At 32.9% G+C, this 24,783-nt stretch overlaps 2 protein-coding genes across 4 annotated transcripts in view; one reads left to right on the plus strand and one right to left on the minus strand.

Moving 5' to 3' along the window:
• The first annotated feature begins 2,777 nt into the window (after positions 1-2,777).
• LOC107438130 (phenoloxidase-activating factor 3) lies at positions 2,778-19,605 on the plus strand. 2 transcript variants are annotated; one of them, XM_016050320.2, is made up of 7 exons: positions 2,779-3,077; positions 8,420-9,283; positions 11,906-11,976; positions 12,460-12,548; positions 14,402-14,658; positions 18,151-18,296; positions 19,368-19,605. In XM_016050320.2, exons 1-7 carry the CDS (start codon positions 2,981-2,983, stop codon positions 19,524-19,526), a joined length of 1,683 nt encoding a protein of 560 aa, XP_015905806.1. In that variant the 5' UTR covers positions 2,779-2,980; the 3' UTR covers positions 19,527-19,605. The 2 variants fall into 2 exon arrangements, with proteins under 2 accessions (XP_071044169.1, XP_015905806.1); XM_071188068.1 differs by lacking the exon at positions 18,151-18,296 and having other exon boundaries at positions 2,778-3,077.
• A 4,306-nt stretch (positions 19,606-23,911) lies between these two features.
• Positions 23,912-24,783, minus strand: part of LOC107438120 (venom protease) — a 42,190-nt gene continuing 41,318 nt past the window's right edge. For both annotated transcript variants that reach the window (XM_043041958.2, XM_043041959.2), the window contains one exon: positions 23,912-24,083. In XM_043041958.2, the coding sequence (XP_042897892.1) occupies positions 23,925-24,083 (159 nt within the window). In that variant the 3' untranslated portion in view covers positions 23,912-23,924. The remainder of the gene's footprint in view (positions 24,084-24,783) is intronic.

Here is a 24,783-nt window from a genome sequence, read left to right on the forward strand (position 1 = left end):
GGCTTGATTCTTGTGTAGATAATTTCTTCCATGAGCTTTCCTAAGTTGCACAAGAGACTGATGGGTCTGTAACTTTCAGGTAAAGTAGGATCTTTGCTGGGTTTAAGGAAAAGTATGACATTTGCGTTCTTCCAGGCATCAGGGAAGTAGTCTAAGATAAAGCAAGCATTGTAGATATGAACTATTAGTTTTATATACTGTTTTGGTAGTAGCTTGATCATCTTGTTTTTGATATTATCACAACCAGGAGCTGTTTTTATTTTTAGTTTTTTAATGTGATTTATAACTTCTTCGGTGTTGGTCGGTTCAATTATCTCTGGAGATGAATGCGTTAAGTTGAATTGCTTGACATCTTCGATAACCAAGTTATGATTGTTCAGATTGAAGTCCGGGTTTGGAGAAAATTGTTTTTCTAGAGAGTCAGCAAAAGTTTCAGCTTTATCTTGAGCTGTGAAGACATACCCGGTATCTTTATGTAAAGGTTTATCCACTTGAGGTGTGGCTTGAAGTGCTTTTATCATACTCCAGACAGAATTATACTCCGTGCTGAGCGATTCAATTTTATCTACCCATTGTCTTCTTCTGTAATAACGACATTTCTTGTGTATTTGCTTGTTAAGATTAATCATCTCATCTCTGTAGTCTGGATCAGAAGTTTTATGGTATTTCTTTCGGCACCAGTTTCTTTGTTTGATCAAAAACTTGATTTCAGGTGGAAGTTTAAGATGATTTGAAGCGAGTTTTTTTTATGTAGTTGATTTATTATAGGCAGTTATTATATCATTCCGAAGAACAGCAATTTATGCATCAATTTCTTCGGTAGTCTTTAGAGCAACAAGGTTTGGTTTATTTAATGTGAGAATATTTTGAAAAAGATTCCAGTCAGTTCTAGTGATCTGCTTACTCTCCTGTGTTAAGGATATCCCAATCGAGATGTAGACTGGAGGATGATCAGAAGGAAGATAATGCATTTATAACGTCAGCTGCTATGGGTGCATTCAAATTGGAAATAGCGAAATCAAGAATGTCCGGTCTTTGATTCCTCATGTTTGGTAGATATGTAGGACATAATGGCGCGATAACAGTGAGTGCGTGCTTATTCACAAGATTCTTGAGCTGTAGTCCGTTGCGGTTGGTTCTGTTGCATCCCCATGTTGTGTGTTTCGAGTTAAAATCTCCAGTTACAATTGTCTCCATGTTTGTTGGGAAAAGTTGTCTGATGTCATCGTCTGAGAGAGTATTACCTGGAGTTGTAAATTCCAGTGATCTTGATGTTTTTGTTATCGTAGTTAAGAAAAATTGAGATTTGTTCATATCCAGCTTGGTTAGATTTGTTAAATTCGGTTGTCATTAGGCTATTCTTCGCCAGGAGAGCAACTCCCCCACCTCTGAAATTCCTGTCACACCTGTAGGTCGTATAGTTGGCAACTTTTATGTGATGCTGTTTGTTAAGATGAGTCTCTGTGATAATCATAATATCTGGGTCAAACTCAGAAATAAAGTCTTTAAGTTCGTGTATTTTGTTAAAAATTCCATTTGCATTCCAGTTTATAATGTGAAGTGGTGCTTTACGAGAAGTGGCTTTATTCATTAGTTGTTGAGGATTTGGTTGATTTTACGGCTTCTGCTGTTGCTTTTAGTTGGCGAATTAGATTGAATCCTTCATTGTTTTTTAAAATTTCTACAAAGTTTTTAAGTTCGTTCAGGATTATGTGTGCTTCTTGGACCAGACTTCTGTCTTCCTGCTGGGCATTTTGAAGACCCCGAATCTTAGCTTCTTTAAGGGTTGAGGCATATGTTGCAGTTGGAGCAGTTCTATTTCGGTAGACTTCGTTATTTTGGTTATTGGAGCTGTAACTATGTCTGGATTCAACTTGTGGATATTTAGAACATTGTTTATAATTTGAAGGGTGGGGGCCACCACAATTGGCACACTTGGCCGGAGTATCTTTGGATTTTTGGCAGATATATGTTAAGTGCCCTTCACCGCACTTTAAGCACTTAGGAGCATGTCTGCATAAGTGTTGAACGTGATTAAAATTAATTCTGACATCTATGGCACTGTGTCACACCACCGCGCTCTTTGTAGTTGTCTACTGTGATTATTAAGTTCCTAAGTCTCGTGAGGTCGTAAATCTCCTTGTTGTGATTATTCTTTGGTATTGTCACTATCACTCTAATCTAACTCTTAATCGTTTGTTTACATAACAATGAGAAAAAGGACGTTTTTCCATATTCACATATTATGCTAGTTAGTGAGCTCGATGCGAAGAATTGCTTATGCATCCTAATCAAAGTCCCTCAGTGGACTGGTCGTTAAGATACGGTTCCCACAAGATCACAGAAGTCAAGCATCACTGGCTGCGGTCAGTGTGAGGGTAGGTGACCACTTGGATTAGTCTGCGTAGGGACCGAGGGTGTGAGGTATTGGTCCTCGTGAAACTGTTCTACTGTAAAGTGCTTGACTTCGCGTGCAACTCGTCGGGCTGCCGAAGCGGGTTGCTATCCCCTCTGCCGAGGATCAAAATTGTGATGGCATCGGATCATCCTCAGGGATGTTTCCCAGACCGTCGCCAATAGCCCATTGTGCTACTCTAGTGCTACGTAAATGAACTACAACAACAGCATCATATTCAAGTATACGAAGAACATACAGCACAAATTAAAGAACGACAGCTTAAAGATATATCCAGACTTACGGTGGGATTCGAACCCGCTACCTCTACGGATACCTCTCGGCTTCGGAGGGCATCTAGCATTGAAAAAAATTAACCTTTTTCAACTCTTTGCTCACAGCAACAGTTTTGACGATTCGAGGCTCACTCTACTGTCTTCGTGTCACAAATCTCATCCATTGACTCGTACAATTCAGCATTTAATACTTATATTTTGTTTTATCAGTGAATTTTTATCCTGTGTTCTCTCCATTTACTTTTTCCATAGCATAAAATCTTCCAATGCAAAATAAATATTTGAAATCATGTGGTTCTTCCAAGTGTTTGTGATTTTTTCGGTTTTTTTGTGGAAAGTAGATTCAAAATCCATCGACAAGAAACAGGATTTGATTTTTCCACAGGGTAAGATATCTTTGTTAATTTAAAAAAGCAAATATAAGAAAAATTATGCTGTATTTCTAGCTAAATGTTATTTAAAACTTTTAACATAAAAAGAACATTTTCACTATAGCTCAAGTAAACCTGAATTTCGGAATGTGTGGGTGTTTAATGCGTGGCCCACTGACAAAATGGTTTGCTGAGTTATCTCAATAATCAGTTTAAAATAAGAGTTTGTAATAATGAAAAGACAGTAATTATTCAGCCAATTATTTCAGACCATAAATAAGAATGCAAAATTTGAGTCGAATACTTAATTGCAGTACTTATATGCCGTAAATTTTAAAAGTGGTGTAAGCAAGACGTTTTTTAGAAGTTATTTTTTGAATGAAATTAAAATGTTGAATAAGGTAAATCAATTTGGGTGATGGTTTTAACACTATAATTTGATAAAACATCAAACTTGAACAATGATTATTAACAGGGCTAGAATGTTGATAAATTTCTTTCTAACTCACTGATTCAATAATCATTGCCTCACTAACTCAATCGTTCAATAAAGTGAATCTATGATTCAAAAGCAAATCAATCTTCAATAGTTTGATGAAAAGCGCTTCATATTTTTAAATCAATTTTACAGTAAAAAGAAAGAAACGTTTAAAAATACAAAAAATTTTATAAACCTTTTAACCATGTTGAATTTTAACTTCAAATTTTACTAAAAAAAATACGTCAATGTTTTAAAATCATTCTGAAAAATTTGAAAGTTTTACTCCTGTTTAACTAAAATGCCGAATGTAAAGTCAGCAGAAATTGAATATAATAGTAGTTAATTTAGCTTTTAGTGTCCTTCCGAAGTTGAAATTTAAAACATTCTTTCCACGATCGTAGAAATTCTGGTATATAAAATCAGCCGCGTTATAAAATCAAATGGCCTCAGAACGATTTTGATTTTAATACGTGGAGAATAATCAAATTTCTGCAATACTTTATTTGAAAATAAATTTTTATGGGTACAAATATTGAGTGCCAAAATTATAATCAATCTAGTTTTTCATGCGTTTTTTCATGAAATATGTCATTTTTATTCTTTAATTTTCGAAAGCATTTTTTAATCAATTCTGTAAGGTAGTTTAAGGGACGGAAAGTTCCCTCAGCATATAACGCAATTATGGATTAGTTTGACCATATGTGGAAGTAGATTTGTCAGGATAATTTACTCCTTGTCTTCTATGATTGGTATGAAACAAGGTTTTTTATGTGAACAATCCCATCCATTATGTAGCAGTTGTTGCATCTTATCCATTAGAAATAAATTAGTTGCCCGTGAGCTCCTTATTCTGGACACAGTTCAAAACGCGTGCTTACGGAAGTGGACACAGTTCAAAATGCGTGAAAACGAAAATTAACAAAGCATTTGATTCCGTTTTTCAAGCTTTTAAAAGTAGTGTTCCTTATTTTAAAGAATAAACTACTTAAACCAAATAAATTCATAATGTGATATCATCGATTAATTTTATTTTTTTATAAAGCACTTTAAAAGTACACTTTTTTACAAGATTGTAACGGGTCCTATAAATTTATAATAGTGGTAGTAAATTATGTTGCACTTCAGATTTTTAAATCTCACTTTATGGTTGAGTTTTAAATAAGAAGAAATCACTTGAAATGTTACAATTGTTATATATCTAGCTGCAACAATCCCGAAGTCCAGAACTACACCCCGTAATTATTATGCTTAGCTTTAAAATAAGTAAAGAAAAGTAAGCAAGTAATTTCGAGTTTGGCGGTAAAATTTTGGTTGAAGATTGAAAGGACGCTTATTAAGCTATCTGTTTTCATAATCAAGCATTTCGAGCTGTGTCCAGATTTAAAAATTCACCAATCATCTGTAATTATGAAAATAAGTTTTAAAAGTTCAATTTCTTACTCAGAAATGGGAGCAATTTTTTTCATAAACTTTTGAAGTAATATAATTTTTTTCATAAACTTTTGAAATAAACTGTGACAGGATTATATTTTTTCTAATAACTTCATCAAAATGTCTAGTTTAAAAAATTTCCTTTTTTCTTTAAGGAAAGAATCGATACAGGGAAAATTCAATTTTTCCAAAAATGTATTAAAACTGAAAATGATGACGGAATTAATGGTAGGATTAATTGATAAATTTTCGTATTAACATCGAAAAAAATCTAAAAGGGGAATTTCAAAATGTTTTTTACCTAATTGTTCATTCTGCCATTCATTTGCAATATTCTTGACCAAACTAAAAGTGGGAGTCATAAGTTTAAATCTAAGTTTTCTTCTTCCATTGCTTAATGAACGAAGTTCTTAAAAAGTAATAAAAAAATAGTATATCTCTATGCACTAAAATGTTTAAAAATATTTTTAAATTTTGTAAAAATATAGTTATGAGTAAAATTTAGAATAAATTTTGCATAAAATGCTTTTGAAATATATTTTTAAAGAAATAAAAATTAAAAATAATTCATGAAATGTTATAAAAAAAGTTGCACGAAATGCTTTTATTTCAAAATAATTTGCATTTTCAACATTTTGAAATAATTATTAGTTCTAATTCTTATTTAGAATCACTTGTTTTAACCCTCCAAACGTTGAGACCTTGGGTAAAATTGTGCAGAAATTTTTCTGCTACGCACTATTTTCCTATTCAATAACAGAAAAAACCGGTTTCTTGAGGCGAGAAAGCTCCTATCTTAAACTTCGGAAAAACCAGAACTAACACTCAAAGGATTAAAATTGTTTTTTGTTTTTTTAATTTGCGCAATGGTGGAACAGAGAAGAAATAAAAGCTTGCATTATAATTTTGACCAACTACAGCCAAGTTTAAAATTTCAACAAAAAAGAGCGTATCGTTAAAAGCCGTAGGATAGTAAATTAGCACCAGTTGCGGACCACCATCACCTGCGATGCAGTGTTTACGAACAGAGTAGCAATATCTTTGAAAGAGAGAACTGTTTGTATACTCCATGAAAATTTAGTTCTATATGTAAGATGACGATTCATTAAGACAATGGAAAAACCAATAAGGATGATACTTTAATATTTAACAAAAGCTCATGTAGACGCGAGTCGAGTCGCACAGGTTTGCTTATACAGTCCTTGGCCAAATTATTAGACAACCTCTAAGATTCTATGTAAAATCTTAATTATCAGGTGATACTATACAGCATTGTTTTTTACGCCACTGAAACAGATTTGCACTTGCTTACGTTCGTGTATTAATTGGTTGAATTAGATCATAGATAATAGATTCGACGATAGGATAAATTAGACGATATATTAGATAAATATAGAATATTTATTGTATCAGGGGTCCCCAACCCTATGCCCGCGGGCACCATGGCGCCCGTCGATCGATCTAGGTGCGCCCGCTGCTTGTGCCCAACGATAAAATATTACAGTTTTCCATTTTTCCAATAAATGCTATGCAAATACATACTGAAGTACGCTGGTTCAGTAAAGGCAAAGTACTTGAAAGATTTCTACATTTAATTGGAGAAATAAGAAATTATCTTGCAGACAAAAATCAAACATTTTTACAACTAAGAGGCTCTTTGGCTAGCAGATTTGTCTTTCATAACGGACATAATGGAAAAACAAAATAATTTAAACTTGGAGCTGCAGGGAAAGGACAAACATAAATCAAAAATGATAGAAGCTATAAACTTGTTCTGAGCTAAGCTTGTTTTGTGGATATCACATTTGAAAATGAGTCTTGTGCATTTTCTAAACATGAAAAAAATGATAGGTGACAGTGAAATTGACTTATTAACATTTGTCATCAACCTCCAATTGCTTAAAGATCAATTTAAAAAGCGCTTTCACCAATTTAATATCATCGAACCTTTGATAACTTTTTTGTTAATCCTTTTACCAACCAAATAAACGTAACCGTTATAACAACATACATTTCAGAATTTCTTCAAGTAAAGCGAGATGAATTGGAGATAGAAATTGTGGATCTTCAGAATGATATTATCCTCAAAACTTTTATATCACATGAGAAATTTTGGAATATAATTGAAGTAATAAATTCCATTTTTGAAAACAGCATCATATTCTCTCAATTGTGTAGCGCTGGCCAGCGAAATGCCATGCCAAACAACACATTGACTGTATTTTATAAATAATTTTTATACTTCATATGTTTGGAAAGCAATTTAGTAATCCTTTATTTTACACAAGAATATTAATACTAATTATATTTTTAATATATTAGTACTAATTATATTTTTATTTAATTAATTTTGAAAATTAAATTTCTTGTACACTATATGTAGTGTGTATTATTACCTATGTCTACCAACTATAAATTTATCTTGAAAAATTAAATGGTGCCCGCCATTCGACCGATATTCTGGTATTTGCTCTTAGGTACAAAAAGGTTGGGGACCACTGGTATAAGTTATTATATTATGATAATTAGACCAAATTGTTCGACGCATTGTAGGGTTTTAATAATTACATGTTTTACACGAGTTTATATGCGATACTTTTCTATTTAAACACACATGTAATGGGTTTTTATTGAAATTTTTTATATACTTTCTATTTGCATTAATCTATTATTTTTTTAACGTATTGCACTACAATGTTAACTACTTGATACACGAACATAAACGAGTGCAAACCGGTTTCAGTCGCGTAAAAACAATAACGTTGTTTAGTATCACCTGATAATTAAGATTTCCGTAGAATCTAATAGTGCGTCTAATAATAGGCCAGGAACAGTAGAACTCACTCTTTCTTTACATCCGTCGCCAATAGCCCATTGTGCAGCTCTAGTGCGACGTAAAGTAACAACAACAACTTTCTTTACATCAAAATAGTTCTAACAGCGGAGGAAGCGACATCTATTGGCCTTAGAGCAGCGATGGGTCAGGGGATACAGCGTTCGCCTTCCAATAAGGTGAACCGGGGTTTGATCCCGGCAATGGCTGATCGATACGAATTCCGCATCCGGGTTGCACCAACCACAGTGCTGATGTAAAAATATCCTTAGTGGTAGACAGATCATGAGTTAGTCCCCTTGCCGTCTGGTTAACCGTGGGAGGTTCTCGTGGTCTTCCTCTCCATGTAACGCTAATGCGGGTTAGTTCCATCAAAAAGTCCTCTATGAAGGTAAATTTCTCCCTATACTTGATCCAGGAGTTTTCTTGTCTTCAGGATTGGGTCCAAAATTACAAGGCTACGGAGGTGAACTTTAGCTGTCGTAAACCCAAAAACTTGGGTCGGTTGCAATTATTAAATAAAATATAAAATCTATTGGCCTTTGTTGGTTTTTTTCACACAGGCGTTGTTTCGTTTGTCACACATATATAAATATTTTTTTCCCTTTTCAGATTCTGTTTTAAAGGGAAGTTACGTACCTTTGATAGACGGACAACCGATATTTATTCCCCAAGAATTCGCTGAACCTAGTGAAGTTTTAGATCTGGGAGAGTCTGATAACAAATTTGTAACAGAGAGGACTTTAAAAGTCGATCAAAGCAACAATTTTGAAACTTCTGAACTAAAAATGGATGAAGTGTTTTACATCGCTGAAAAAAAGTATATTAAAGTACCTAATATTCAAAAAACTTTGCCAAATTATAAAGGTAATAAGAAAAATAAACAGGAAGCTGTAAAAGGTGCAGAGAAAATATCGAAACCAAATCCTAATAAACCGGATACAAAACCGGAGAAGGACTTGGAAAAATTGTCGGAACCAAAGAATAATTCGAATAAACGTTCAAAAATTTGTAAAGTAAAACCTAAAGTTTCAGAGACTAAAAAAGAACTTTCAACAGAATCTCAAGATATTTTACTGAATGAAAAAGTAGATTTTCAGGGCAGAAACAATGCCAATCAAAATGTTTTGAATGAAGATAGTTTAATTGAATCAGAAGAGCACTTTACTTTGCAAGATGAAGTAAGAAGCATGCTTGGTCCAAATTTTAAATCTTTTGTATTTAATCCTCTTGCATCTTCCGAATCTAAGTTTCAAGAGTGTCAAACATCTAAAAATGAATCGGGTGTTTGTAGATATGTGCAACATTGCTTTCTACCAAGTATTTTAAGTTCACTTCAACAATTTATGAATAATGTATGCATCATTGAGAGCAGATTCATTGGCGTTTGTTGTCCAAATTTTCCTATTCAAGCAATATCTATTGACTGGCAAGATAATCAGGAAAAGTTTGATGATCAAGTAAATACTACTGGAGGTAAGTTTTTTTTTTAATTATTCATTCAAAATATTCTGTAATTACCCCCTTAACCCTTTCGGAATCATGACTTTATGTACATGTTGACTTGATCTTCCCTTCACGGCCTTGGTATTCTGTGAATGAGACGAGCTTTTTCGACACTAGCAGCTCTTGATTAAAATGAAGTGATTTCAATTATTTTAATTTATTACGTATTTTAATTTTTTAACAGCAGCATTAAATGGAGGAAGAAGTCAGCAATAATTTCGTATAATGTCTCACTAATGATTAATAGTCAATATGCGCTTTAGGTTCCGAGTATTTTTCTTTCTTTATTTTTATTTCTATCCCTAAAATCGGTTCATTTAAATAACTGCATGCATTCGGTTTTTTCGAGTCCAGCAGTGAACTAATATCAAAGGCACTGTTTCCAGTAGAGCACCGAAGTCAAACATCATTGGTTGCGGTCAGTAATCGGGTGGATGATGCACTTTGATCAGCCTGCGAAGGGACCGAGGGTGCGTGGTGTCCTCGTTAAACTGTTCTACCATAAAGTGCTCTACTTCACTAGCAGGTCGTCGGGGTACCATAGCAGAGGAGTCATTCCCTCTGCTGAGGACCCAAGTTGAGATGGCACGTCTTCGAATCATCCTCAGGTATGTTTCCCAAACCGTCCCCAATAGACCATTGCGTAGCTCTAGTGCGATGTTGATAAAGTACCTACCTGCCTCTGCTTTTTGCAGGGGATTAGTGAATTAGGCACGAGAATTATTTCAATCAGGGTTTGTTTATATTTTGTCGAAGTGTGAAAAAAATGGAATGCTTATCGGTTAATGTAGATTTGTCATTTGCAGTTTGAGACTTGTTGTTTGGATCAGATTTGCAGTTTTTTTTTAAATATCGTGATCTCCCTATATGGAAAAATGCTTTATGGTTCAATGGATAAATTTTAAAATAGCAAAATACTGAGGACTGCGAATTTGGGACATTTCACGTTACGTATTTACTTTAAGGTTAATTTTGGCGTCATGATCTTGAGTCTACCTAGAACATTTCACCCTTGGCTTAATCATAACTCTAGTTTCATTACATTCACTCTCGGTATTTAGAAAAATTAAATAACAAAAAGAGACACCTTGATCGTTTTTACCCTACTTTGTAAGCCTACCCATTATTTTTGACCATTAGCGCTGAGATGAATTCCTCTTAACATGAAATTATTTTCTAAGAGCTGAAACTTTTATTTGATAACTGTTAATAGCCGACCCAACTGTTTGGGTTTACGACTGCTAATGTTCAACTCCTTAGCCTTGTAATTTTGAACCCAATCCAAAAGACAAGGGAACTCCTGGATCAAGTATTGGGAGAAATTTGCCTTCGTGGAGGGCTTTTTGATAAAACTAACCCGCATTTGCGTTACATGGAGAAAACCTCCCATGGTAAGCCTGACGGCAAAGAGACTCTAAGAAATGACCTCAGATTATTGATTTGAGGTACTACGCTTTGTAAAATTAATCTGTAGTTAAGAAAGTCTTCAACTTCGACATAAATAAAACTCGTTCTGCGAGCATACAATATTGAAGGAAATTTGCGCTTTATGATATTGAATAAAGCGAGAATCACTAAAAAACCTTAATACAGTTAATACACGTTAACTTTTCATACCTGATTATATTTCACTTTATATATACTATATATATTATGTAAGAACGGTGGCCATTTAATCACGAGATTGTTGCTGCAAAACACATTTTAAATTCGTTCATTTTTTAATCACCTTCAATATACACTCTATCCCTACAACGCTTCAATGGTCGAAACAGTACTGGAAGAAGTCTTCTCTTCCATGACGCAGCACCTTTTTTTTTCCCATTGGACTGAATTGGACTGAAAGCTTGATTTTGAAAATTGGAATGAAATCTTTTGAATTCCGATTTGATCTTGGGGTAATAAAGATATCATATAGAGCAAAGTCAGGCGATTAAAAGGATAATCAGACACAAGGATTTTATAATTGTCTGAAAACGTCTTGACAGACTGTTGAATGAGCTTGCTTATGGACAACTCGTCTTTACGCATTCTTTATAAATTCCTACAGTTTCAGCAATCACACCATTGGCCAGATCGAATCGGATGACCGATTTCTCATCCGTTTTAGATGTGGAAGTGTGACTTGATTAATCCTCAACGTCTTCTCAGCTATCTTAAAGACGCTTAAGTGAAAAATAAATTCACTGCTATACACTTTTTTAATAAGTTTCAGTAACACATTTCCCAAGTTTTATTTGAAATTTCACTACTACTACACTTCGAGTTTCTACCGACAAAACAAAGCTTTTTGCAAACGAAGGGCACAACTAAATTCTTTACACACACGGGAGGCTCACAAAAAAAAACTTTACACTACTGTTGTTGGTTTGTTGCGTTTGACAGGTGCATAGTTTTTCCATAGAAGCATCAGTCTCGTTGTTTAATAGTCACACCACGTATACCGAATTAAGAGAAATTTTTAAAGAGTTCATAATCCCTTAAATTATTGGAGCGTTTTCATGTAGTATGTATGTATGATCTGTTCCGTAGAGAAGCGCAATAACTGAGCAGAACATACTCTAATATCCTTAACTTTTTTTTCTTTCTAAGAATGTGGAGTTGGCACCAATACAAGAATAGTTGGTGGTTCAGATGCAAACAACAAAGCTTGGCCCTGGATGGTAAGATTATTTCATTTCATTGCATGTTCTAAATTACCCTAGTGGTACTTAAAAAATTTATAACACGAAAACAGTTTAGGTTATAGAACAGAATTACTATAGCAAATTTATGTGATAAGGCAACTTTTTCCTCTCAAAGTTCCTAATTTAAGCTCAAAAATTTCTTCTTAGAAGGATTCTGCTGGTAGTAAATGAAAAAAAGTGAAGGAACATCACAACTTTTCGAAAATTTGTTCTGAATGAAAATCACCTCTCACATTGTTTTTGAAATATCCACCACTGCTATTTTAAACTATTTTTCCTAAATTTATAGGTTTACTATGTCCAGCGCCATCTCTCATAAACACTTTTAACTTAATCCAAGAATCTGGAGTGAAAAGCTTTATGCCTTGTCATCTGTTTTTGCTGCAAGAATTGTTTAACCAAAATTTTTCATGTAATGTTTTTGAAAACCATGTTACATTTAATATTTAATTTTTGCAGGTTGCTTTAATCAATAATAAGAAATTTTACTGTGGAGGTGTCCTTATCAACGATCGCTACGTACTGACTGCTGCGCACTGCACATTTGGGTAAGTTCATAGTACAGGCTGTCTTAAATATGTAGCGACAAAGAAATCCATGGCCATCAGGAAGAAGTGACAATTGAGAGAATACAAAAGAATGGATAATTAGAACAAATTGGGAAGAAATTGTTACTCGTCATGATTAGTTGACGAGAACGGAGTCAGTCGATTCTTCAACTGTAGCGCAGACTAATCTTTCAGTCCATAACTGACCTTCCAACTTCCTGGCAGGAGATTTTCTTCAAATATTTAAAGTAGTAGCAATTTTTGAGATTTTTTAAACATTTGAATTAATATTGACTGCCGCGACATTTAAATTTTTCTGTGGTATGTAAAAAACCTGACTATTTGAAAGTGCTGGGAAAATTTTAAACAGGTTTGCATACCTGGTCATGCTTTCCCCACCGCCAAAAATGTTGAAAAGTGTTATAACTTGTGAGTTGGCAGGCTCGTGATACGCAATAGCTTGGAGGGCTCCCCACGGAAAGAAATCAAGATTAGCGAACGAAGTTCAAACTCTCCAGCAGATGATACACGCGTACGATGATAATTCCGATCTTACGTTTCTATGCGCCTGCGACATTCTCATGTTTACCCTTGAAAGATCGTTGCTATATTTTTGAAACACGCTGTATGTACAGTGGGTAAGAAAAGACAATTTAAATCAATCCCATGTATTTAATCATACGAAGTCACAATCTTATTTTTAGGGAAATTAAGGGTATAAGAACGAACTATATTACGTAATCAGACTAAAAATATTTTTCCGATATCTTTTCTCATATCGGAATCATATCAGGCAATTCTCATATCAGGCAATTAAGCTGTTTAAGCAGCCTAAAGAAGAGTTAAACATCCAAATATACTTTTAATCATAGATGTTTAATTTTCATTAACGAATTATTTCCTCTTCATGGTAATATCTACTGAATTGTAAAATGCAATTTCGTGACCCAATTGGAATTTAGGAATCAAAAGATAACGCAGGGGGAAAAACTGTGCATTAGTACAAATACTTGATTCGAATGTGGGAATTTCAAATCTGCAATCTGTTCCTCTGAGATCTAGTTTTTTTTTAAATAATATTTCTAGTCTTATTTTTTTTTACGAAATGTACAATTTTAAAAGCGTTATAAATAATAGGAGGTCGCAACAAGCTTCTAGAGAAGTTAACACTAGGAAGACTGAAACTTAGTATATACCTATATTGCCCAAAAGCAGTCAAAATGACTGGATTGTAAAGAAATAAACAATGTGTAAGGAAATTTGTTTAAAATTAATGTTTAATATTTTAAATATTTACAGTTATATAACAAATTATTAGTAAATATTAACTATAAAAAAATTATGTGTTGTACAAAATTCTAAGAAATTGTGTCATAATATACATCATTGTTCTTCTAATTGAAATTAAAAGCAGTCAAAATGACTTACTTAGGCAATCTAGTGTTAAAGTAACTGGATTAAAATGGTATTGAAACCAAAGTCCTGAAATGTCATCATACACCGCTAGGGGCACTTTTCTATTATGAACTATTTCTTCTGAACAGGTAATAATAGGGAAGCACCCCAAATCACGTAAGACATTTTCGAGCAGGGGCTTATGAATTCCGGAATCAGAATCTAGAAAAATTTTCTGAATTAGTCGTTGATTCCCCGTCAAGAAAACCCACTGGCAAGCGTAAATTTCTGCATTCTACATTTATGGTTTTGTCATTTAGCATTATTTGAGACACGTGTTTTGTATGAACCACCATTTCTCAATCCATTAATATTGACTCCTTGTACTAGAAAATACTATCATTAGATTTAAAGTTGTTCAGAGTGTTTTTTACAATTTAATTCGTTTCTACTTTTAGAGTGAAAAAGAATGAAATAATAGCTAGATTAGGAGACTTTGATTTGAGAAGTGATAAAGGTGAAGATTATAAAGTTGTAGAAATCAAAAGACATGGTCAATACAATCGTTTTACACTGAGAAATGATATAGCTTTGTTGAAGATACAAAAGCCTGTTGCATTTAATGAATTTACACAAACAGTTTGTTTTCCGGATCCAACTAAAAACTACACTGGAAGAATTGCAACTTTGGCAGGTTGGGGACGTCTTCAAGGAGGTAAGTGAATAAATTGAGTGCAAAATTGTCCCTGAACGGTTTAAAAGGACGCCATACGGCGGTAGAAAAGTTTCGTCTCGAATTCTCCTTCTCTTTTATTACTAATTTAAAGTGTAGAAAAAAATGAGTTCAGACTAATCTAGCCATGAAGTTTCAAATTCTGAAAAGAATATTTTAAAATATGCAATGGTAAATAAATTATGGGATGATAAACTTAGGATTGCGCTACGGAGAAGTTCTCTTTTAATAATTTGTTTGCATTTTAATATCTTGCAGAATTTTCTTTTCCTGTTAATGAAGCTTTATGACTTTAGATTTGTCTGAAGGAGAAAGATAATGTGAAAACAATTTTCTTCCGCCGTATGGCATCTTAAGAGGACTAGAGAGAAACCCTTTGAGTTGAATTCTGTTTCACATAACATAAGTAATTTCAATTCAATATGGAAAAAGGGAGTTCTAGTTGTTTGCATCTGAATATCTTGAAATCAAATTTTCAGGACTGAAATTTCATGATTTACGCTGCTTACCTGAACTCTTTTTCTCTGTGAATTAAATTTTAAAATGCCACTGTAGTCTAAGCAGGATTTGCCATGAAAAAGTCGTACATGGTGTAGCTTCCTCTTAAGTAAATTGTGCAAGTCCTTTCAGTGCGCTGAAAATTCATAGTTGACGTTTTTATAGATCAATTTAAATATTGAAAGAAAAAATTTGATCAGCTTTATCAAAATTAAAAATTTATTTCATCTAGTATAGATTTAAATGTATATTTCAAAATTTTATTAATGAATTTGATTTGAAATGCTGCGAAAATTGGATTTGACTTTAAAATAAATTTATATATGGATGATTTTTAAACGCATATTTTGTCCTCGACAAAGGCTGGGTATATATTACAAACAATGTCTTCAGTATCATACATATATCTTCAAAAATGAAGTGTTGTAGAGCTAGGATATACAAAAACAAAAGCTAACAAACTATTTCTGATAAAGGAAATAGAGGTGATAATTAGAAACACACGAGTTTCTTTAATCTACTAACACTTCTTAGAAACATGAGTTACCTTAAACTGGAAATCCGATCCTTAGTAGTCCGAACGTTGTAACATTCTTACTATCCACTTCATGTTCATTCCTTCGCACTAGTAAAGTGATTCTTGCTGTCTCTCTTCCAGGAGGTTGTTGTATCAACCTTGTATTTCGAACCACTTTATTCACCAATCATTCGACAGATAGCGTTTTTGTTTCTTGGTTTAAAGATTAATTTGTAACCCTTAATGTGTTTTTACTTAAATTTTGACAAGTATTCTAAAAATATATTAGGACAGTGATTATGCAGTACCCTGCAGGGTTAGATTTGAGCATTTTTGAAGTATCATTTTAAATCAAAATTGTCTTTCACGATAAGGTTTTCAGTCGTCTACTACTTATAGCGTAGAAATTTTAAATGTTTTAATCTTAAAACTGTTTTATTAACTTATATAATCTATTTTATGAATTATTTATAAACTTATATTAAATTTTTTCTGTAATTTTACTTAATTCATATCTTTTGTACTTTATCGATGCAAATTAACAAACAATTTATTCGTTGTTTCATAAATTTAATTTATCGATGAAAAATAACTATCAGTCTTAAGAATTTTTCTTAATTTATTACAATAATACTTTATTTTATAACCTTTGCTGAAAAGCCAACCCAATTTATGGGTTTACGACTACTAATGTTTAACTCCGTATGCTTGTGATTTTGAACCCAATCCAGAAGACAAGGGTACTCCAAGTTCAAGTATTGGGAGAAATTTTACCTTTGTGGAGGCCTTTTTTGATGGAACTAACCCGCATTTGTGTTACATTAGGAGAAGAAACCAAGATAACCTCCCATTGTTAGTCTGATGACAAGGGGACTCTAACCCATGATCCGTACACTTAGGATATTTCACGTCAGCACTGTAAGCGGTGCGAGCTGGGTGCGGAATTCGAACCCGGATCCCCTCAGTGGGAGGATCTATCCCCTGGAAAATCTGGCGCTTTACCGAGCATCTCCAGCAGTTTGTAATGAGCAAGGTTAATTAAGAAAATAGCCTGTATATTCGAATCTGACTTTCAGGCTTATTACTATCAGTCTACATGTCTTTAACGTGAAAACGTAAGACAAATTTCTTAGAATGAATTTTCTTAGCAATAAACCTTTAAGGCTATTTACAATAAGCATATCAGCGATGGCTAGTCAATAGAATTTTGCTAGCACTGACTCAGAAATAAAACTGATCTGTGATAGAATCTCTTTACCGTCGAGCTAACGATGGGAAATTTTCGTGGTTTTTTTTTTTCTTTGTGTAAAACAAAAACGGATTAGTTCCATCAAAAAGGCTAGTTTATCCGAATATTTGATGCCTAGTGTTCTAGTTTGCGTTCGCAATCACAAGACAACTGAGTTAAATGTTAATAGTCGCAAAAGCGAAAATAAGTTGGCTGTTGAACACCGGTTATATAACTAACCAAAAGTTCTCACCGTAATAAATCTATAAAGTGCCAAGCTGATTATTCAAGATTTTTCTCCTGAGCTAGGTGCATTGCAAAATGACGCAAATCCAGATTATTCAATTAACATACGACACATACATCTTTGGAAATGTCTTTTTTTCTTTAAAAAAAAAGTATTTCTATGACGCTTATGGAACTTCTCAAATAATTTGAACACGTGACGGAATAATTTATTTTTATAATTGCTGTTAAATTCTTTATACTGTTTGATTTAGTTCTCCCAATAAGCCAACTCTCTTCTGTAAAGAGAATGAATATAGTGAGTTAATCTCAGCACTGATCTAATTATGATAATGATTATGATCTAATTTTATGCTTGAAAAATTACTACCTAGGATTATGAAATATTTAAAAATCATTCCTTGATATAGTGATTAAAGTGAAAACTTTTCTTGCCAAACTTATTTCTAGTGAAATTTTTTGAATACAGATTTTTTATGTTCAAGAGATACTTTTAGGCTAATTAGTTCAGATAACAAAGTTTTCCTTCGGTACTCAAACAAGTTTTTTTTTTTTAATTTCTTTGTATCAGAAGATATCAGCCTAGAATTAAAATAAGCAGAGTTTGATATAAATTCTAACTGTTATGAAATTTCATTTCTGAAATAAATGAGTTGTAAACCAGGGGCGTCTATATGCATTCTAAAAAATAAACGTTTATTGAATTCGGAGGCAGTCGTATATTGAAAAACATTTGAGCAAAATTTTTAAAAATATCTAATTTAAATAATTGTATATTCTTCCTTAAATAATGGATACATCATAATGAATTTTTTCAGAAATAAGACTATTTTTTTTTTTAAAATTTATTGAAGGACATACAATAATCCCTATTTTATTTACGTTTTGATTACTTTCATAAGTATACAAGTAGGATCATTTTAATTAGATTATTTTTATTGTTTAGGTTCTCAATGTTTACAAGATTGTAATAACTTTATTTTAGGTGTTTCACCCTTTACAAGTGATGTTTTACAGGAAGTCGAATTTCCTGTTGTGACAAATGAAGAATGTGCACAGACTCACGGTTTGCCCATACCAGAATCATTGATTTGTACTTCAGCTCCTTCCAAAGATAAAAGTGCTTGTAACGTGAGCTATTTTTGTTATAATTTTAAGTAAAGCAACTTTAAAATTATTTCCAGGATATCAGCGTCCAATTTTTTATCTGTCCTTAAGAAGTTGAAAAAGTTATAGCAAAAGTAGGATTTCTTTTCACCACGCACCGAAATAAATATTTCGATAGATGCGAAATCATTGGTTTCGTCTTTATTGGTTTCGAAATATGGTAAAACCTGTGTTTCGTTTTAAATTTGAAATTGAAAGCTAATGAAGAAATTTGTGATTAATTTTATTCCAATATCAAAACTACTTTTTTTTTTTAAGGATCGCTGCTTAATTTTGCTGCTAGGAGCTTCTAGTTTGTTCGCAATGTTTTTTACTATTCTTAACAAGAAAGCTAATGTTTTAAAACACATTTATCTGACATACAGAATATCAGCGTGTTTGATACCCTGTTTAAACTTAAAGGTGTTTCTAAGAACCATCTTAACTCTTGTTAGCTTTGGAATTCCAGGAAGTTCTGATGTTTCGAACACCAATCTTCAACTGTGATTTTTAAGATTTCGGTAACTTTTATTCTATTAACTAAATGCAATGTGCAGACTTTTGTCTTCACTTTTGATAAAAGTTCTAAAAATGTACATCAACAGCGGTCTTTGCGTAACACCTTGTAAAATAGTATTAACTTCCTAAAAAGGCCAGTTATAACTATCTTAGTTTTTAAAGCCTATTTTTTTAGCAAAAGAATTAATTACTTAACAATATTTTTTGCATATAATAGATACTTTGAATGCAAAAGAAAAATACATTAAATTTTGAGATACATTGTCAATTATTACATACTAAGTTCAAAAATTTTTGACTCTCAGCCAATCTGATTGTTACTCGTATTACTTAACCATGGCGTATTTAAAGTATCTCTTGAGATTAACTTTCTAACTACATTTGATACAGATATTAAATTTTTGTCGCACAAACTGTTAAACTGTTCAAGCGCTGTTTAATTTTATTTACTTAAGTACCTTTACTTCAATATGATCACGATTTACTTCAATATGATCGCGTTTTTCTTCTATATTAATGTTTATAATAAATTTTCAGGGAGATTCTGGAGGTCCCCTTATGCTTTTGGATGATGAAAATCGTTGGAAAGTAATTGGAATTGTATCTTGGGGAAGACGTGGTTGTAATACGAAATTTCCATCCGTTTTCACTAGAGTAACTACTTACATGGATTGGATTAAACAACACGCAATTTAATCAAACTATTTTATCAAAACATACTTTTAAAATTTTTTATTCTAATGTATTTCTTTTAATAAACATATATTAAGCAGTGTTTGGATTTTTTTAACAATTTTCTGCTATTGCTTCTATTTTAGTGAACTCTGAACAAATGTTCATCAAAGATGCATATGAATCAACTAGAAAAAAATTATCAATAGACTTGTTTAAAGTGAGAAAATGAGACTGTTTTAGTAAAATACAGAAATATTTTGAAGTGATTGTCATTTCGCAGAAAAAAGACGAAAGTTTAAAAACTGATTAAACATATTCCCCATTTTAAACTAAAGATTTTCCTGTAATAAAAAAAAAATGTCTTTGTCAATGAGGCAGTAATAAAGAGTAAAAAAGTGTACAGTGAACAAAAACAACCCCCTCTAAAAAAACTTTTGATTTTCACTTACTAGGACTAATGGTTCGATGGCATGACCTTAAATATGTTAATTAGTGCTCACGATATTTTAAGACACGAAATCTGACACAGAAATATACTTTCTCAGAATAAACATTTTAAAGTTCGTTCACACAGTTTTGAAATTCGTTTTTCCAAAAGTAATCTAGAGCAAAAATAAATTTCATTTAATATTTTTTATTATACTTAATAGTTGAAAAAATTTTGAATTGTAAGGTATATATTTGTTTACATCATTTTAAAGTATATAATTTTACATGGCAAAATACGAAAGTGGAGCTAAATCGGTTGAATATTTCTTCAGAAATAAATTTTTTTTAAAAAGTCTATAGTTAAAATTAGATTTCTCAGGAACTATAGAACCGATTTCTTTCAAATTTTGTAAAATGACTTTTTATAATGTATACCTTTCAATTATATATATATATATATAGCAAAATAAACATTAAATGGGTCCAAATTTTGAACCCCTCTCCCGTCTAAACTATGGGGACCATATTTCCCAGATTGCGACTGCCTCCTATATTTAGGTTAGGAGGTCAGAAAACAGAACCCATTAAAAAAAAGTATATTTATTCAGCCATTTTTGTGTCTAATTTCGTAACTTAATATATCATCCGCACTAATTAGCATTTTTGATATTACGACCTCGAACCATCAAGATAAGAGTCCTATAACTTATTCAATCATTGAATCAAAAATTGTAGGTCCGTTTTTTTCACGTTATGTTGATATAGAGCAGAATTGTTTCTCCCTGAATAACTTCTGTTTTAATGACCACTTTCACAAATGAAGTGCTAATCTTAATGGTGCAAAACATCAAATAAACTCATCAATTTGTGCAGACTGTATTTTAAAAATAAGAAACTATGAATAAACATCCATTTTTTAGACCTCTAAAATGTGAGGGGGGTGCAGACGCAATCTAAAAAATAGGCTCCCGATAGTCTAGCCAGGAGAGCGGTCGAAAGTTAATTTCACTTATTGTGTATTTCGTCATATCTCTGAAACCTTTCGAGCGAATCATACATTTATTAAAAACAGGAAATTCTCAAAAATGCGTTTTTAAGAAAACAGATGTAACATTTGATTTCATCTTCAAACTTCTTTTTTGAGTATTCCTTTTTAAAAGAGTTCACCAATGAATTCAAATAAATTCGTTATATTACTCATTTGCATAAAAGACAATTTTATTGAAAAAAAAATAATTAGTTCTCATTAAAGAATTGACATGTCCCGCAGTGGACTGATCGTTAAGACACGGTTCCCAGCAGATCACCGAAGTCAAGCATCACTGGCTGCGGTCAGTGTGCGGGTGGGTGACCACTTGGATCAGCTTGCGTAGGGACCGAGGGTGTGCGGTATTGGTCCTCGTTAAACTGTTCTACCGTAAAGTGCTCGACTTCGCGTGCAGGTCGTCGGGCTACCGAAGCTGTGGTGCCATCCCCTCCGCAGAGGATCAAAATTGTGATGGCATGTCTTCGGATCATCCTCAGGGATGTTTCCCAGACCGTCGCCAATAGCCCATTGTGCAGCTCTAGTGCGACGTAAATGAACAACAACAACAAAGAATTGACATAGGTTCTATAAATTTATAATAGCGGTGGTAAGTTCACATTGTAAGAATTTCTATATTTAAATACCACTTACAGTCCATGGCCAAATTATTAGACGCACTATAAGATTCCATGTAAAATCTTAATTATCATATGATACTATACATCTTTTTTGCTTTTACGCGACTGAAACCGGTTTTTACTTGTTTACGTTCGTGCATCAATTAGTAAAATTATAGGATACATAATAGAAATTCGGCAATTGGATAAATTAAACGACATATTACATAAATATAGAATATTTATTATATCAGGTATTTTATAAGTATATTATAATAATTATATCAAATTCATAGACAGACTGTAGTGTTTTAATAATTGCATGTTCCGCACGAGTTTGTATTCAATACTTTTATATTTAAACATGCATGTAATAGGTTTTATTTCGGGTGATTTTTTATATACTTCTTATTTATATTTACTTTTAACGTATTACATTACAATGTTAACTAATTGACACGCGAGCATAAACAAGTGCAAACCGGTTTCAGAAGCGTAGAAACAATGATGCTGTATAGTATCACCTGATAATTAAAATTTTACATAGAATCTCCCTCTTTTCAGTTGTATAGAAATGTACTACGATATTTCACTTCTTCTTAATATTTTTCGTATTTAATTGTCACAAATATTTTTTTTAAATTTTCACAACGCTTTCATTTAAAACTATGTTCAATGTAGTTTTCAATTCCATATACTTTCCTAACTCGAAAATTTTTAATCTATTTGAAAATCAAGAGAGAAACTGACGTACTTCCTTCTCCTATGACTTTCCACGCGCTACTGGTGAAAGCAGGCGAAGTGTTGCCATAGGTAGAGAGTTCTGCTCTACGACACATGTAGCCCATTTCGATAGCCAATAAATAAACGAAACTTAGACAAGTGAATCAACAATATTGATTCATAACTGGGCTGATACAAATATACTCATTTGAATTAATTGCTGTCAAGCTAACCGTGGGAGATTTATTCTCAAAAAAGTTTGCTCATACGAGGGTTGCTATTTATATTTCTGGCCTTGGCAACAGTAAGTGTTGCTAGGCGACCGCAGACGATTTTAATCGAAAGTTTGATATTTTTAAACATAAATTCAGCAGACGATTTACCATTATAGCTTCATTTGTGTTGTTGACAGTAAATTGAAAAGTTCTTCTCTTTCAAAAAATGGAATTGAATCGTGAACATTTTCGTGCCATTATTTTTCATAACTTTCGACGTGGATTGTCAAGACAAGAGTGCTTCGATGAACTTAATTCTTTATTCAGCGATAAAGCGCCATCCTACAGCACTGTAAAAAATTGGTATAACGAATTTAATCGTGGTCGATGTTCGATCCAGGACGAATCCCGTGCAGGTCGTCCAAAATCCGTTGTTGTGCCAGAAAAGATCGATGCTGTGCGTGAACTGATAAAGCAAGATCGTCATGTGACATACCGTGAGATAGAGGCGTCTTTGGACATTAGTATGACTAGCATCAATAAAATATTGCATGAACATTTGAGCGTAAAAAAAATTTGTTCGCGTTGGATCCCGCATAATCTGACAAACGCTCAAAAAAAGGCTCGTGTCGATTGGTGCAAGGAAATGTTGGAAAAATACGTTCAAGGTACATCAAAGGCTGTGTATAACATCTACACAGGTGACGAATCATGGATCTATGCATATGAGCCGGAAACAAAACAGCAATCAACTGTATGGGTCTTCCAAGACGAGGCAAAACCAACAAAAGTTGTTCGAGGAAGAAGCACATCGAAACAAATGATTGCCTGTTTCTTCGGCATTAACGGTCATGTGGCAACAGTGGCGTTAGAGCAACGCAGGACGGTCAATTCTGAATGGTACACGACCATTTGTTTGCCAGAAGTCATCGGAGAAATTCGAAAAAAGCAGAAGAACAGGCGAATCATTCTTCATCATGACAATGCGAGCTCTCACACATCGACTCAAACAAAGGCATTTCTGACGGAGCGAAAGATCGAACTGATGGGTCATCCGCCGTACAGCCCTGATTTGGCACCCAATGACTTCTTCTTATTCCCACACATCAAAAATAAATTACGTGGACAACGATTTTCGACCCCCGAAGAAGCGGTTGATGCATTTAAAACGCATGTTTTGGACTTACCTCAATCGGACTGGAAAAAGGGCTTTGAAAATTGGTTCAAACGCATGGAAAAGTGTATTGATCATCATGGAGAATATTTTGAAAAACAATAAAACCAATTTCGATCCTACATGTTTGTTTTTTCATTATTAGGCCAGAAATATAAATAGCAACCCTCGTAGTGAGGTTCGATGCCGTTTATTGGTAGTGATAAAATAGACTAAGTAAATTGTTTTAAATATTTATTGCATATTTTCATCAATCCAATCTAAATATTCCGTGACTCTTGTGTAAACTCCAGGGTATCCAGCCTGAGCACACTTACTTCCAAATGATACAACTCCAATCACAGTCCAATGTCTTGTTCTATCAGGTATCACCATAGGACTACCAGAGTCTCCCTGTCAAACAAATATATCATCACAAAAAAAGCAGGAAATTTCAGTGATAGATTGCGTCAGATTGTTCTAGCATTTTAACATCTGTGGCGAAAATTTCTTAAATATGATAAGTTTTCTTTTTGAAGTAAATGAGCAATTTTTAGCGTAACTTACTTTTAATCACATCCGTTTTATGCAAATGATGACCAATGTTAAATTACAGAACGCACCATAAAATGTGAATTCTAAAAAACATGCAATTTAATTTGAGTATTCATTTAAAGAAATATTTAGCTCTTTAGAAATATTCAACTAAGCTATTAATAATGCATTTCAATTAAACAAGTTTTAAAAATTAAATTATAAAAAAAATTATTTCAATTTATTTTCAATTTAAAATCCATATTTACAAATGAAATGTGTTAGGAGATTTTCCTAATGTATCAAAAGTATCACTTTGAGATGGATTTCTTCCAGTAAACTGAAAAAACTGGAATAAACTGAATGAAGGTGACCAATAGAATTAAATATTATTTAATATAGCACAAGAAAGTTAAGACTTTAAAACAAACTATTAAATAATTTTAAATTCTTTAACCTATTTAAATTATTTATTTTTATATGATATTCCTTATTTTCCTGAATTGTTCAATCTTTGTAATTTCTTTTAAATGAGTTGAGTTTGAAAATCTTTTGGAATGGTCTTTTACCAGTCTGGAAG

The sequence above is a fragment of the Parasteatoda tepidariorum genome, chromosome X2 (genome assembly GCF_043381705.1).
Source record: "Parasteatoda tepidariorum isolate YZ-2023 chromosome X2, CAS_Ptep_4.0, whole genome shotgun sequence".
Classification (NCBI taxonomy): Eukaryota; Metazoa; Arthropoda; class Arachnida; order Araneae; family Theridiidae; genus Parasteatoda; species Parasteatoda tepidariorum.